The sequence below is a fragment of the Phytophthora infestans genome, genomic scaffold (genome assembly GCF_000142945.1).
Source record: "Phytophthora infestans T30-4 supercont1.6 genomic scaffold, whole genome shotgun sequence".
NCBI lineage: Eukaryota > Oomycota > Peronosporomycetes > Peronosporales > Peronosporaceae > Phytophthora > Phytophthora infestans.
In genome coordinates this window covers 4,648,751-4,663,359 of record NW_003303753.1, presented here as the reverse complement: position 1 = coordinate 4,663,359, position 14,609 = coordinate 4,648,751, and the positions used below count along the sequence as shown (strand labels likewise).

Here is a 14,609-nt window from a genome sequence, read left to right as displayed (position 1 = left end):
TCGAAATGGTCGCTGTGGTCTTCAGCGATAATTGCACAGTAAACTTAGCATTTAAATACGTGTAAGTGTGCGACTGAGTACAGTTCATGTTCTGCCCAGGGTACACGGCACGCGGCGTGCTACATGTAGTTTTAGATTGTGAGATTTGACGTATGTTCAAGCACAGCTGGTTTTGGTGTAATTCTGCACTGCAGGATTAATAAGACCTCAGCAGGCTGCAGAGGTCTTGCTTCAACCACGACCTTTTTTTTATTTGAGGTCGTGTTCAACACGTACAGTCTGTACTGTACTATGAACAGTGTGGCTGTGTACTGTACTACATGATGTACAGTACATGTACAGTCTGCATGTCGGCAGTGCCGACGGCACACGCATGAATTTATTTAGAGACAGAAACAAAGGTCTCTGAAACTTCAACCACTCCAAAGGTTCAAGCTGTCGACTACCGTGCTTGTGCGCACATGTACATGAATTGTTAATAACTGCATGGGCAACTAAATTCAATCCATTTAGGCCCTTGAGGATCGACCTTAAAATGACGTCTCGCTTGCTTGGCGCAGCCATTATCGATAAGAGTTCAATTGTCTAAATTGCTACACGTGCAATAATCGAAACAAGTGCTTGATTCGGTCTGTCATATCTGACACTACATATCCGAATTGTCAACTTTCACAAATTTCCCAAAGTAAAGTACTTTGGGATGAGTAGTGGAAGTTCCGTGTACATGAACTACATATCTGTGCAGTGTACATTTCACAACTGCTTGCGAGTTAATCTTCAGTTAACTTCCGCTTGGAGAGTGGTCACGCCCATGTACTGACGCCCCTACTAACTGGATTGATCACGGTGCAAGAATACCGTAAACGTTTTAGCTTACGAGGGACCAATTCTTGTGTTGACTGTTCCCTTGACTTGTGCACCAAACGCGAGGCACGCCCGAGGAAGGACAGCTTAAAAATTCAAGCTGAACCAAGGTTGCCAAAGAACCCACGCAGTCAGAGGGACAAAGACACACCTGACCTGAGCGGATCCTCTCGGCAATCGCCCTGGACTGCATCAAACCGAGCCCGACATGAGCTGTACACTTTTCCTTTTGCCTTCCTTCGACTACAATATCCTCTCAAGAGGTTCAAGATAACCATGCTGAAGTCGTGGTTCGCAGCAGTACTGTGTACGGCCCTCGGTGTTGCCGTGCAACAAGGAGCGCCTCTTGTCTCCGCTGACCAGTGGGATGAACGCGCCGACGCCATCGTTGCCACCTTCACCGACGACGACATTATCGGCCAAATGACCCAAATCGACATCAACCAGCTCCTCACAGAGGACAACAAGGTTGACGACGACAAGGTGCGCGCGTACGCCAAGATGCGCGTCGGCTCGTACCTCACCAGTCCGTTCAACAACGGGCCCGTGAACGGCACGTACATGTGGACCGCCGACGAGTGGCGTGAAGTCATCACGAGGATCCAGGAGATCACGATGGAGGAGAATGGTGATCACCCGATGGTGTACGGCGTGGACTCTGTGCACGGCGCCATCTTCGTGAAGGACGCCGTGCTGTTCGGCCAGCAAATCAACGGCGGCGCGTCGTTCAACCCCGACCTCGTGTACGAGCAGGGTCGCATCACCGGCCGCGACACGGAGGCGTCGGGCGTACCATGGGTATTTGGCCCATTCTCGGCATCTCGCGCAACCCACTCTGGGCACGTACATCGAGACGTTCAGCGAGGATCCACACATCAACTCTGTCATAGGTGACGCTATCATCCGCGGCCTGCAGAGCAACAACTACAACCGCCGCGTGCATGAAACACTGGATCGTTTACCCGAAGACCCCCTCCGGTCATGACAAGGACGCCGTGACCGTGTCGGACTACGACATGATGAATTACTTCTTCCCGCCCTTCAAGGACGCATGGACGCCGGCGTGATCAGCGCCATGGAGAACTACATATCCATCAACGGCGTGCCTACCGTGTCGAATACCAAGCTCATGAACGCGCTGCTGCGCGATGATCTGGGCTTCGACGGCATGATGGTGACGGACTAGGCCGAGATCAAGCAGCTCACGGACTTCCACCGCACCGCGCGCAACGAGACCGAAGCCACCCGCATCTCGCTCACACGCGCGTCCGTGGACATGAGTATGGTAGCGCAGGACACGAGCTTCTACAACGGCACTAAGGCGCTGTTGGAGCAGAGTCCACAGTTCCGCGAGCGGCTCAAAGAGTCTGCCCGTCGCGTGGTCAAGATGAAGCTGCAGTTGGGTCTGTACGAGACACCCGTGCGCGGCGAAGAGAACCTCGCACTCATCGGCAACGACGACGATATCTCGGCGGCTCTGGAGCTGGCGCGCGAATCTATTGTGTTGCTGCAGAACAACGACAGCACACTGCCGCTCAAGGAGGACGCGTCGGTGTTCCTCACGGGCTTCACCGCCGACAACATCGGCCGTATGTGCGGCGGTTGGACGATCGCATGGCAAGGCTACAGCGACCAGGACCACCTGCTCACAAAGGGAATTACGGTCAAGTCGATCATGGAGACGCTCGTCGGCAACGACAGCTTCAGCTTCTTCAACGGCCTTCATCCAAACGGTTCGTACACGGAGGCGGACCTGGCGACGGCGAAGGAATTGGCTAGCAAGGCTGAGTACACCATCGCCGTGATCGGCGAGGACACGTACGCCGAGAAACCTGGTGACATTGACGACCTGGCGTTGCCCGCCGGTCAGATTGAGTACGTGAAGGAGCTGGTATCCACAGGTACGAAAGTGATCTTGGTGTTGTTCGAGGATCGTCCACGTCTGCTTGGTGACCTACCCGAGACCGTGCACGCGGTGGTGAACGGTTTGTTGACATGTGAGCTGGGTGGCCAAGCCATGGCCGAGATCATCTACGGCAAAGTAAACCCCAGCGGCCGCATGCCAATCACGTACCCGAAGGACCAGGCCAACATCCAGATGACGTACAACCACCCTGTGACGAGCATGTTATTGGAACTCCGTTCCGTTTGGCAGCACTCTGGACTTGTGAAAGTAAAATGAAGACTGAATTATTTAAGTGCTAGCTCACGCTCCTCCAGAGCTCCTACCAACACTAACGGATTCAACCCGTTCCCATACAATGACCTGGCCCAACAGATTCTCATCCCGAATGTCCTGGCCCACCTGATTCTCATCCAGTGTGTCCATGTCTCGTTGTGCCTGGTCTCCAATGTGAATTCCAACACGCCTCCCTCGAAGTGCAACTTCGACTACTTGGCCTAATTCACGCCAGCCAGCTCCAACATCGCCTTCAAGCGAATCTTGTCGAGCGGCTTGGTAAACGTGTCCGCAGGATTCACCTCGCCTTTCACCTTGTGCAGATCAATGGTGCCCTTCACCACTTGTTCCCGCACATAGTGCCATCGGAGCTCAATGTGTCGCGTGCGTCTGCTGTAGGTAGGATTTGTCGCCATCACATGAGCTGCTTGGTTGTCAATACCAATTCGTAACTTGACCTCATGATCTGGTAATATTTCCTGCAGAATGTTCTTCTCTGCTACAGCTTCCATAGTAGCCTCGCAGGCCGCCACATACTCCGCCTCAGCCGTCGATAACGCAATAATCGACTGCCGCCGTGACATCCAGGCAATAGCTCCTCCAGACAACATGAACACAAACCCCGTTGTGCTCTTCCGCTGCTCTGGATCAATTGCCCAGTCGCTGTCACAATACCCTTCAAGTACAACTTCCCTAGTTGCTCCTTGCGTTCTTGTGTACGTGATTCCATAGTCAAGCGTTCCTGCTACGTACCGCAGTACTCTCTTCAGACTTCCAACATGTTTCGCAGACGGTTTGCCCACAAACCGACTCAGTTGACCCACCACGAACGCCAAATCAGGTCTGGTGCTCGTTGCCAAGTACATCAGCATTCCAATAGCCTCTCGATAGGGAAAACTCGTATCTCCTGTCTCCTCATCGCTCATTGGTGCCAACCGCAAGCTCACTTCCATCGGATTTCCAACCGCATGGGCATTCTGGTACCCGAACTTGCTCAGGATCTCTCGTGCATATTACCCTTGGTATATTGTGATTCTCTCAGTCGTTTGCTACCCAGGTACTCATTCAACAGGCCTTGATCCTTAATCCCGTACTCCTTGTCCAGCTGCGCGAACAAGTCCTTCTTGCCCTGCTCGTCATTCGTTGCAACCAGTATGTCATCAACATACACTAGCACATACATGATCGTATCTCCGTCAAAACGATAGTACAGACACGGTTCCGTCAACGACCGCATCTATCCGTGCTTCATCAACCAGTTGTTCAGCTCCGAGTTCCACTCGCGACCTGACTGATGCAAACCATATAGCGCCTTCAACACGATATAAACATATCCGTTGATCTTGCATGGGTATCCTTCAATGGATCTCAAGTACTGCTGGATCTCCAACCGGGCATTCAAGTATGCGGTGTTAATATCTCCGCCATACACCATTAATCCCAGCTGCGCTGCTAATGCCAACAGCAATCTGAACGACGACATCCTCGCCACTGGTGCAAACGTCTCCTTAAAGTCAATCCCGGGTCTTTGATAGTTACCCAGCGCCACTATGCGCGACTTGAAACGAATCACATATCCTTGATGGTCGGTCTTGATGTCATATACCCACATCGTGCTCACGGGTGATGCTTCCTCCGGCATTTCATCCGCAGGAATCTCGGCAGTCCCTCCTTTCTTCTTCAAAACTGCAAGCTCTTCCATCTCGGACATCATGAAGAAGTCACACCACTTCGACCGTATCATCTCACGACGATTACGTGGAACTTTGATCTCACTTGCACGAATGGGTCTTCCATTCTTATCCAGTACACGTGAGGAATTCATCGTCACGTTCACCATGTAGTCATCGAGATACGCCGGACGTCGACGCTTGTGAACTTCTCGTAGTCCAGTCCGTGTCTTCTTCACGTTTGTCTTATCCGCATCCAGCTCTGCACGAACCTCCTCTGAAGGAGTCTCATCTCGATGCATACGCTTGCCAGTCACTGTTACCTCAGGACTTATCCCCACCACATCTCTGTCTGGCTCAGCTTCAGGTAGTGTGTCCTCACCAGTGTCACTCTCTAGCTCCGCATCATTGCTACTCTGGTCCTCAGCAAAGACACTCGCTACTGTGGTCTCTTCATTACCATCTTGCTCTTCGGCGTCATCCAGCTTATGGTCAACTACTTCCGATCCACAGGTTCCAGCCACCGATATAGCGTCCGCATCTGCTATGCCAACACCCTCAGCCGCTTCATGGACATTCTCGCCCTCAGCTGCTTGACCAGTGTCGACACTTGCACCTTTGCTAGCCTCACTCGGTTGACTGCCTTCATGTTGTACACTTTCAGTAACAACATCACCATGTTCATCGTTCTCAACGGCGTCACTGCCTACTTGAACAGTCTCAGTACCGTCCTCAGTAACCTTGAGTTGAACATCACCATTCAAATGAACATCTCCATCCACTTCGCTATCGGCATGGTGGACAGGTTGATCATACACTTGGTGCATTTCTCGTCCAACCTGCGTATGTACGTCAGTACGCTCGCCTTCCTGTGTCTGCACAGCATCCACGCAAGCATCCACACTCTCGCCTTCCTCGAGCTCAAAAGATGGTACATCACTCAGCTCGCTCAAAACGGTCTGGTCCTCATCTTCTCGATGAGTAAAGTGAAGTGAAGAGAGATCGTCGTCTTCCACTTCCGTTGTATATCGGTCCCGATACATAACATCCTCTGCAACACGCAGATCTGACACAAACTTTGCTGTGTGCTCATCAGAAAAGTACACTTTGCAGCCAACTACATTCTCAGCATACCCCAATACAAACCCAATCTTCGCATGAATACTCAGTTTCTTGCGTCCAGGAGTCACTGGTACGTGCACGTACGTCAGCGCTCCAAACTTCCGGATGTGGTGTACATTCGGCTTGACTCCAAACAGCATCTCGTACGGAATGCCATTAGTCCCCTTGTTGTACACACTATTCTTGACATACACTGCATTTCTCAGTGCCTCAGGCCACAGGCTCCTCGGTAGCCCCGAGTGTGCCATCGTAGACCTAGTTATGTCCTCCAACGATTGGTGCGTTCGTTCACACAAATTGAGCTGCGAGCTCTTCGGCCCGACTTTCACATGCTCAATTCCTCTTGAACGATACCATGCATCAATTCCTTCATTGAAGAATTCACCGCCCTTGTCACTCCAAATCTGCTGCACTCTGTATGTTTTCCCGTTGGCATTTCGGCCTGCCTGCCGTTCCGCCCACAACACATACTCTTGCATGTACTTGTTCACCACCTTGCTGTCCTTGTTCCTCAGCAGGTGCGCAGTGACAAACCGCGAATAACTATCCATGATCACCAACACGGCCTCATATTGAGTCGCATTATTCTTCCCTGGAATCAGAAGATCCGCATACACTACTTGGTTGGGTTTCTTCAGTCCACGGTCCAGCATCTTCCTGTGTGATTTCATCTTTTGTTTTACAAGATGACAGGCATCACACGTATCTTGCTGTCTCTGTGTCACCATCATTCCCTCCACCCTTGTCGACCATAGTCGTCAAATACTGTGGACAGATATGACACAGTCTCTCATGCCAAAGCTGCAGCGAACCAACACCTTCTGCCATAGTGTGATTACATCTTGCTGCTGCTTCTGGTAGCACTCGAGCTCTCTGGGTCGGACTCGCTACTTGGAACCCCCAAGTGGCCTCCTGCTGCGTTGCTACAGCCACAGTCCTTCCATCTCTCATGACGTGAAAATTCCTCGATTCTCTGTCATATTCCAGAGTATAACCCTGCTCGTAGGCTAAAACAGGAGAAAACAAACCATACTCGGCATCCGGAATGTACAACACTCCGTCGAGATAGCTCACTACTTGTTCTCCATTAACCTCTGTCGTGAACGACACTGTTCCCATTCCAGCAACACGGGAAGCAATCGTAGGCGTAACTCCTCGGGTCTGCTGTAGCTGCTCCGAGTCTACCGTGTACGACATGAACTCAGCGAAATTCCCCGTGACGTGCGAGTTGGAGGCCGTATCCAGATACCACCACCCACCATCGAGACCTTGTGTTACTTGATCACTGTCCTCCAGATGTGATTCACCACTATCTGACTCATGATCGTTCACCGGGTTTCCATCACTTGCTGCTTCATCGTCGCTCACGATTCTAATGCCACGTACATCATCAGTGCACTCCATTTGCTTCATCGAGCTCCCGAGGAATCCCGTATATTTCACGAGAACTTGTGACTCCTGCCACAACACCCTCATCCCGCTCGCGGTTCATCTGCACTGGTCCAGTGGTTTCTTGTCGTAGGGTACAGCAACTGCGCGGCTTACGCTTTTTCTCTGCGTCGTCAGCTTTCTCTTTCTCCTTCGACTTCTCAGGACAATCGACACGTAGGTGATCTTCACTGCCACAAGTAAAGCATCTTCTAACTCTCTTGGGGTCACCAGTCTTGTCCTCGTGAAAGCCTTTTCTGCTCTCACTGCCTTTGCCATGTCTTCCTCGCGGGCTACCCTTCTTCACACTGCGCTTAGCTCGAAACTCTTTCTGCCGAGCCGTCGCCGCAAGAATCAGCTCTCGAACCTTGTTAGGTGTGTAGACACTCGGGCCTGCGCCGTAGTATATCGAAGACTTCAGATGCTCAAACTCCAGTTGATCAGGCAAACTCTCCAGTAGCATATCCACCATCGTGGTATCTGCAACCGTATGATTCAAGTCGGCCAACACAGTCTTGAGATTGAACATTTTGCAAAGATGGAGGTTGGCGTCTCCTCCAGGTGCGAGCTTCATACTCCTAAGCTCATTCTCCACGCGACGGATCGTGTACGCCTTGATGGCTTCGTTCTGCTTTCCTTCGTAAAGGCTGCAGAGCTCACTCCACATCTCCGATCCGGTCTCCTTGTCACGTAGTTGATGTAGCACGTCTGCCGGTACCGATGTACCAATCAAGCGCATGATCTTCAACTGCTTCTTCTTGAACTCCTCTTGCTTCTCTGCACTTGCAGTAGCAAGCATCGCTAAGGTCAAATCTCCGACTACGATGTCCTTGAGGTCTTGTTCCTTGAAGACGTTCTTCTGGGAACACTTGTACGTCTGCCAATCCTTACCATCCCAGTTCTTAGGGACTCCTTCACTCGAGTACTTCAGGGGCTTCGTCATTTGGGCTCAGAACCCTATTGGAACTCCGTTCCGTTTGGCAGCACTCTGGACTTGTGAAAGTAAAATGAAGACTGAATTATTTAAGTGCTAGCTCACGCTCCTCCAGAGCTCCTACCAACACTAACGGATTCAACCCGCTCCCATACAATGACCTTGCCCAACTGATTCTCATCCCGAATGTCCTGGCCCACCTGATTCTCATCCAGTGTGTCCATGTCTCGTTGTGACTGGTCTCCAATGTGAATTCCAACACATGTGCCAGACGCAGGAGTCCGACGGTGCTTATTACTGCGAGAACCAGTGGGATTTCGGAACGGGTCTCAGCTACACCGAGTTCACCTACGCTGAAGTGCGTCTGAGCCGCAACGTCGTCACGTCTTTGGCGGAAGACGTCGTGGTGTCTGTGGACGCTACGAACGCTGGTAGTGAAGCCGGAAAGGAGACCGTCATGCTCTTCCTCCTCCAGCCGTACAACTCGCTGAGCGTGCCGGAGATGAAGCAGCTCAAGAAGTTCTCCAAGATCAGTCTTGAGCCTGGTCAGACACAGAACGTCAACTTCACACTCACATCTGACGACTAGAGTGTTTACTACCCACAGGTGGGTCACGGGCTCAAGAAGGTGGCCGAGGACTGCGAATACGTGGTGGCCATCAAACCGGAGACGGACTGCGACGTATACAACGAGACGGCCGTGGCCAACCCGCTCGGTGCAACCTTCTCACTCAACACGGGCGAGTATCCGTTCGGCACGTTCGAGGAGCCGTGGTAAGCAGAAGACGTACTTGATAAGTGTTTGTGTCCATGCTGGTCGCTCTCAACCATTTCTGACAATAACGGATTGTTTCAATCTTCGATACTCTTATATAAGAAAATGTTTTAAATTTTTTTTGAGCAAAACCATCTCGTCTTCATCCGCATTGTACGAGTTCCGGCCAAGTGAGTTCCGACGCATTAACTCGTCGAAGTAGCTTCAACTTTCCCGTGTACTCGTTGTGATCTCCCACCACGACTACAGGCAGAAGAACGACCTGCCGCGGACGCAAGAGCGATTGATAATAAGCCAATTCAGTCGATGGATCTTGCCCAAGTACAGTTCGCAGATACGCGATAGGGTCACTCATTAGCACGGCGTTCATGAATGCAACGTTCGCTTCGACATCATCGGATCGGCCATGTAAACACTTCATTTGATGCTGGATATACCGGAAAGTATTCATATTTATACGTGCAGTAGGGGCACTGTATTTGTATTTTCTGACTGGTAGTCGCATTTCTTCGGCTACGACTTGCTTCGACTGAAAACTGGCGGTAAAGGGAATCACTCGTCCGTCCCCATAGTTCGGTTTTCGTTGCGGTACTTGCAATTGTTGTTTACGTCGTTGATACGTCTCATCTCGGATACAAAAGAAATCGCTTGTCCAATGAACACACATACTCACAGTAGGCCATAAGACTCCAGCCGAGTACGGCACAGGAGTCGGAGCTAGAAAAACCACTGCGAGAATCGATCTCTCTGTTCAACGTCTTGAGCTGTCAGACACTTCAGCCATAAGACGCGAACTACCCACGTTCCAGCAACGACGAGCACGAAGCAAATTAGAAATTTCAAATCTATAATCACACCGCCGAGTAACACACTGCCACTTCCTCGATGCGCGAAGCTGTACTGGTATTTCGTAGTCACCCACGCTCGACTTAAATTAGAAGGAAGTACCATCATTCTAAGAATTTTAGACGATCTAAACGATGTCGAGCGATACTGCGCGATCAACGTGATACTTGAAAATGCGCTTAGTAAAAATTCCGGGACGCCAATAATACCGCTGTTCGATTGGTTACTGCGTGCTAGCCAACGTGAGGTTGTTACAGTCACCACCATGTGCCAAAGCAACGCGTATATCCACACGTTACGCATCTGAACAACAGCATAGGAGATGAACGCTTCGAGATGGATGTCCAACACGCCACCTTGAGAGAAAAAATGGCTTTCTAGCACGTCGTACGTAAAAGGAGCGTTCAGTAAATGAGCCAAAACATAGCACGACACGGGGAACGGACTACCGAACACTACGCATTGCGTCGGGACCTTCATAAATAGATGGCGAGCTTTGCGCATTCGAGTCCAGGTGGGTATTTTCTTCTGAAATTTGGTAACACCGTGAACGAAGTAGCAACTGAGCATCTATCCGAGACCACGTAACAAGAAGTAGCCTTGTCCGATGCTTCTCAGAGCTGCCACTACTTTATACCACTGCACAACGTCCGAAGTTAATAATCCGGTTTCGTATCGATAATCTTCGACGAAAACTGTTTCGCAAGAGCGGGTTGTTCCTTTCCCAACACAGTTTCGAGCACGTACGATGGCACTCACATCCGAGCGTTTGAACCCGAGGGACGTGAGTCCTCCTCGACATATTTGCATGTCTTCTTGACTTTCTAAAAGTGTTAAATCCAATGTTGCGTTCGGAAAGCGACGCTGGACGTCACGAACACGTGTCACGGTGTGTACGTGCAGCAACCCAAATTTCTGCCTTTGGCGTCATCAGGAGCACAAGATCCATCAAAATTTGTCCAGAGCTCATGACAAAAACGCGGCATTCGGATCCTGTTCCCAATAATCGGGAAACAAATAGTACGAGCATTGGTCGTTGCAAGTAGCTCTGGAGAATAATACAATGCCTGGTTGGTGCGCCAGTTAATGTTGACTAGCCGAGCGCCGCCGCTACGCGGCGGTAATTTCGGTTTTACTCCAGATTTTTGCCTTCCCGCCTTCGCTTCGGATAATTAGTCCAAATCCTCTGAGTCCCAATGTGCCTAAATCGACTTCTTTAATTTTATAAATCTGCGTTTCATTTGCTACAAAATGCTGAGTTCCCAGTAAGCCGTGTAAATATTTCTACCGGTACAAAGACTGAGCCCCTAGCATCATACTTACCATGCTCATAAACGATTACGCTAGTGATCTTGGCAAAGTCTCTTTATTGTTGTTGGCTATCACTGTACCTTAGTCTTCCACCCAGATGCACCTGCACTTCAGTCTAAAACCGCTAAATAATATATCTAGTTTAGCGTCGTGCTCGATTTCACGGGCCGTTTCTGAATCCTAGATTGCATCAATGCAAAGAATATCTGTCCAGCTTGCATCAAATACCCGCTTGTACTGCCTGGTTAAGCTTGTAATAAACTGACTATTAACCACTTCGCAAACCAAACTCGCTACTTTGAAAGAAAATTAAAAGTGTTACAGTTTGAATATTTAATAAAAATATTCGAGCTGTATCATTTTTTATGCCTTGAAGTGTGTTCATTTTGTGCTGATTCAGAATTAGCCATTAGACACTCCAATCTGTGCCTGTTATGGTTATAGCCTTTGGATATAACGATACGTCGCAAGACGCCTTGCTGTCGTTGTTGTTGACGGCGGTATTTTTATTTGATACTTAATTGATGATTCCAGGATGGATTAGGCTCTAAGTTGATTAATGTTTCTTTACGGGCCTACTTATAATAACCATAATAGACACCTCTCATGTTGTGCTGTTATCTTACCCCTGCATATAAAACCTTATTCTACGCCCTTGTCGGCAACGCGTCTACCTATTAAGAAGTATCAGAATTTTGTTGTCTAAAAAACCGCTTAGGAAACAATGGTTAAGTTCAATTCGCTTACAGTAGTAATTGTCATCAGCACATATAACTTCTTTTTGTTCACACGTCAATCTAACACTATCTATTTTTGTGGATCAAGTGACAACGTTTATAAGCACAGTTCTGTTCTTACGGCCAGTCTACACGACCGGCTACTGCTGTACATGTAGCATGTACGATTTAGCAATACCAGAAACCCACTCAGATAACTTATTAATGCTAATATTTTTACAGTAAAAAAATTGAAATTGTCATTTTAGTCAGTGTAACACGCAGATCCTACTGAGTACAGAGTATTTAGTACAATAACAACTTGCATTATGAAAAAGTATATAATATTTAAACGATGCCGCCTTCGGATAATGTATAGCCTTGTGCAAATCCCCATATGTAAACTGGGAAACACATGCATTTATTGATGTCAACTACACAATCTAGTTTTAACCAATTGAAGACACCTTCGCTGCGCTCGTCAGCCAGTAGAAATATTTAAATTATTTAATCCAATGATTTGTCCGGAAAAGCGTGACAGGCACGACAATTTAGTGTGACGGACAGACAGGTTGCTGCAGTAGATGTTTAAGACTAGCCGTTCGCCGCCGCTACGCGGCGGAGTGGCATGGTTTGTTGGAGATGAGGTGGCCGCAACCTTAGTGCTTCTTGGTGTCGCGTGTTTTGAGAGCGTGGTTCACCCCGTAGATCTTGGCATCGTGTATTTAACCACTTGCCTTTCCGTAGTCTCATTCGGCCCCGTATAATATCGTGGTTTGGAACGTTTCCGTTACCCCGTACTACAGGTTGGGTGTTGTTTTCTTCAATGGTCCATGCTCTTTCGTGCTCTTCCCGGCTTCGAGGCTCCTGCTCTCCCATGGCCCACGCTGCTCAGCGGTTCTGTCCTCTCTCTTGTGGGTTCATGCTCTTTAGTACGGTCTTTTCGTTAAAGCGAACTGTTTTCCGTTCTCAAACGTTTACGTGGGTTGCACTGGCTTCGTGGTAGATACTATTTCGTTACCATTGGCCTTCCATCGCCGGTGCTCTAACCAAAGGGTGCTATTCCGTGCTTTGGTGCCTCCATGCAGTCGTGGTTCCGTCGCCCGTGCATCGTGATCTCCTTATGAAGTGTCATCGACCGCGGAATCACGCTATCGTGCAATCACGGTGTGGTAATGCTGTCTATGGTATTGTGCTCGCGTAGTGCATCTGCGTTGCCCGTGTTATCGTGTTCTACAATGGCATCGTGCTCCACGGTGTGCAATCATGGCCACCCCACACGTGCCCCCTCCCTCTCCCCCCCCCTCGTGTTTTTTGTGGCTGGTCCGACGTCCGTTAAATCGTGTTCCCATGTACTACGGTTCTCCGTGGCTCGGTAAGCTCAGGTTCTACACTTGTATCGATCTCCGCGGCTCGAAGATTTTCTGACTATAGCTCCGCGGCTGCGTTCTCCCATGGCATAGTGGCCCAGACCATACTATCTAGTTATCTTGTGGTGTCCCGGTTGATCTGCCGTTTGTGCTTCGTATTTTACCGTGCTTCGTGGTCTACCGTGTTGTATCGTAGGTGATTTCCGTGCTTTGTAGCAGCTACGTGTTCTAGCCCGGTTTTAGGTAGAAAGTCTAACAGAGTCCGTGACTCTCAGTGCTTTCATAGATTTACATGTTAATTGCATCGGCCCGCTTCCGTGCTTTGTAGCTCTGTGCTCATATTTGTTTCCCCTCCATCGTACATACTGTTTCTTTCTGCCCTACAAATACAGTTCGATAAGCTCGCACCTTCACCTAGGCTCACGCCCTGTCCTAAGCTCCCATACAACGCACCTAAACACGAAAGTAATTGTGACCAATGGAAAACGTTTATTTTTAGCCAATCAGTTTTTCTGGTGATTACGCGGATGTTTGTTGCGCTGGCGAGGTTTCCAGCGACGACGGCGGCGATTAATGCGCTCCTGGACAACACGCCGCGGCGGTTGTGGGGGCCCCATAGCGGCGGCAACTAAGGCCAGGCTTTGTTGGCGCGAATCAGTGGCTGGCTTCGGTTCTGGTGTGCGTGGGCGGTGCCAAAACGCCTGGCTGTATGGACCAGAGGCGCACGCGATGCACCTGCGGGCACCCGCTCGAGCCTGGCCCTGTGCGAATGCATCCCATGCTAAGAATTGTTCGCAACAGGCGCACAGCCGGAGCTGCAGCCCGAGACCGTCTGGCTCGAGCGGGGGGTGCACAATGACCGCCTGGCACGTCGAGCACATGGGAGGTAAACGTTCCATTGGAGAAATGTTTTATTAGAAACGATTTTATTAAATTAGTAATATTATTTTTTAAGTATTAAACTAAGTATTTCGAAGTGTTGAATTACTACTTTGCTAAAATGCGATCCAGTGGTGTCGCCAGGGTCTAAAAAAAATCAACAGCGCCTACGACGATATAATAGTACCGGTGTGCACGTCGGCGAAGCCTACCAATGCAAATTAACCCGCACACACGCAGCGCCCTTTGCGTGAGGTGGCGCTCCAGCGTTAAAAATGGGGGCAAAATGAAATTTGAAAGGTGCATTTAAGTACGATGTGTAGACCACATACAGTGTGTACACCACATATCGCAATTTTAGCGAATCGAGGCCGCCTTCGCTGCGCTCGGCAGCCAGTAGAACGCGCGTATTAGCGTGAGGATTATTAACCCTAGCCCGTTACGGACGGACTGACGGACGCAGACCACACTCCACATAGGGGGGTAAGACTAGCCGTTCGCCGCCGCTACGCGGC

At 49.8% G+C, this 14,609-nt stretch overlaps 3 protein-coding genes across 3 annotated transcripts; 2 read left to right on the top strand and 1 right to left on the bottom strand.

The window, feature by feature from the left end:
- Positions 1 to 535: 535 nt before the first annotated feature.
- PITG_05065 (glycoside hydrolase, putative) lies at positions 536 to 3,046 on the top strand (the record flags this gene model as incomplete). Its single annotated transcript, XM_002905687.1, has 3 exons — positions 536 to 575; positions 1,163 to 1,662; positions 2,051 to 3,046. The coding sequence occupies 3 exons, from the start codon at positions 536 to 538 to the stop codon at positions 3,044 to 3,046; spliced, it is 1,536 nt and encodes a 511-aa protein (XP_002905733.1).
- Positions 3,047 to 8,459: 5,413 nt separating this feature from the next.
- On the top strand, positions 8,460 to 8,975 carry PITG_05063 (glycoside hydrolase-like protein; the record flags this gene model as incomplete). The annotated part of the gene is made up of 3 exons (XM_002905686.1): positions 8,460 to 8,576; positions 8,649 to 8,756; positions 8,805 to 8,975. 3 exons carry the CDS (start codon positions 8,460 to 8,462, stop codon positions 8,973 to 8,975), a joined length of 396 nt encoding a protein of 131 aa, XP_002905732.1.
- A 139-nt stretch (positions 8,976 to 9,114) lies between these two features.
- Positions 9,115 to 10,586, bottom strand: PITG_05062 (uncharacterized protein; the record flags this gene model as incomplete). The annotated part of the gene is made up of 2 exons (XM_002905685.1): positions 9,115 to 9,701; positions 9,746 to 10,586. 2 exons carry the CDS (start codon positions 10,386 to 10,388, stop codon positions 9,115 to 9,117), a joined length of 1,230 nt encoding a protein of 409 aa, XP_002905731.1.
- Between the last annotated feature and the right edge of the window lie 4,023 nt (positions 10,587 to 14,609).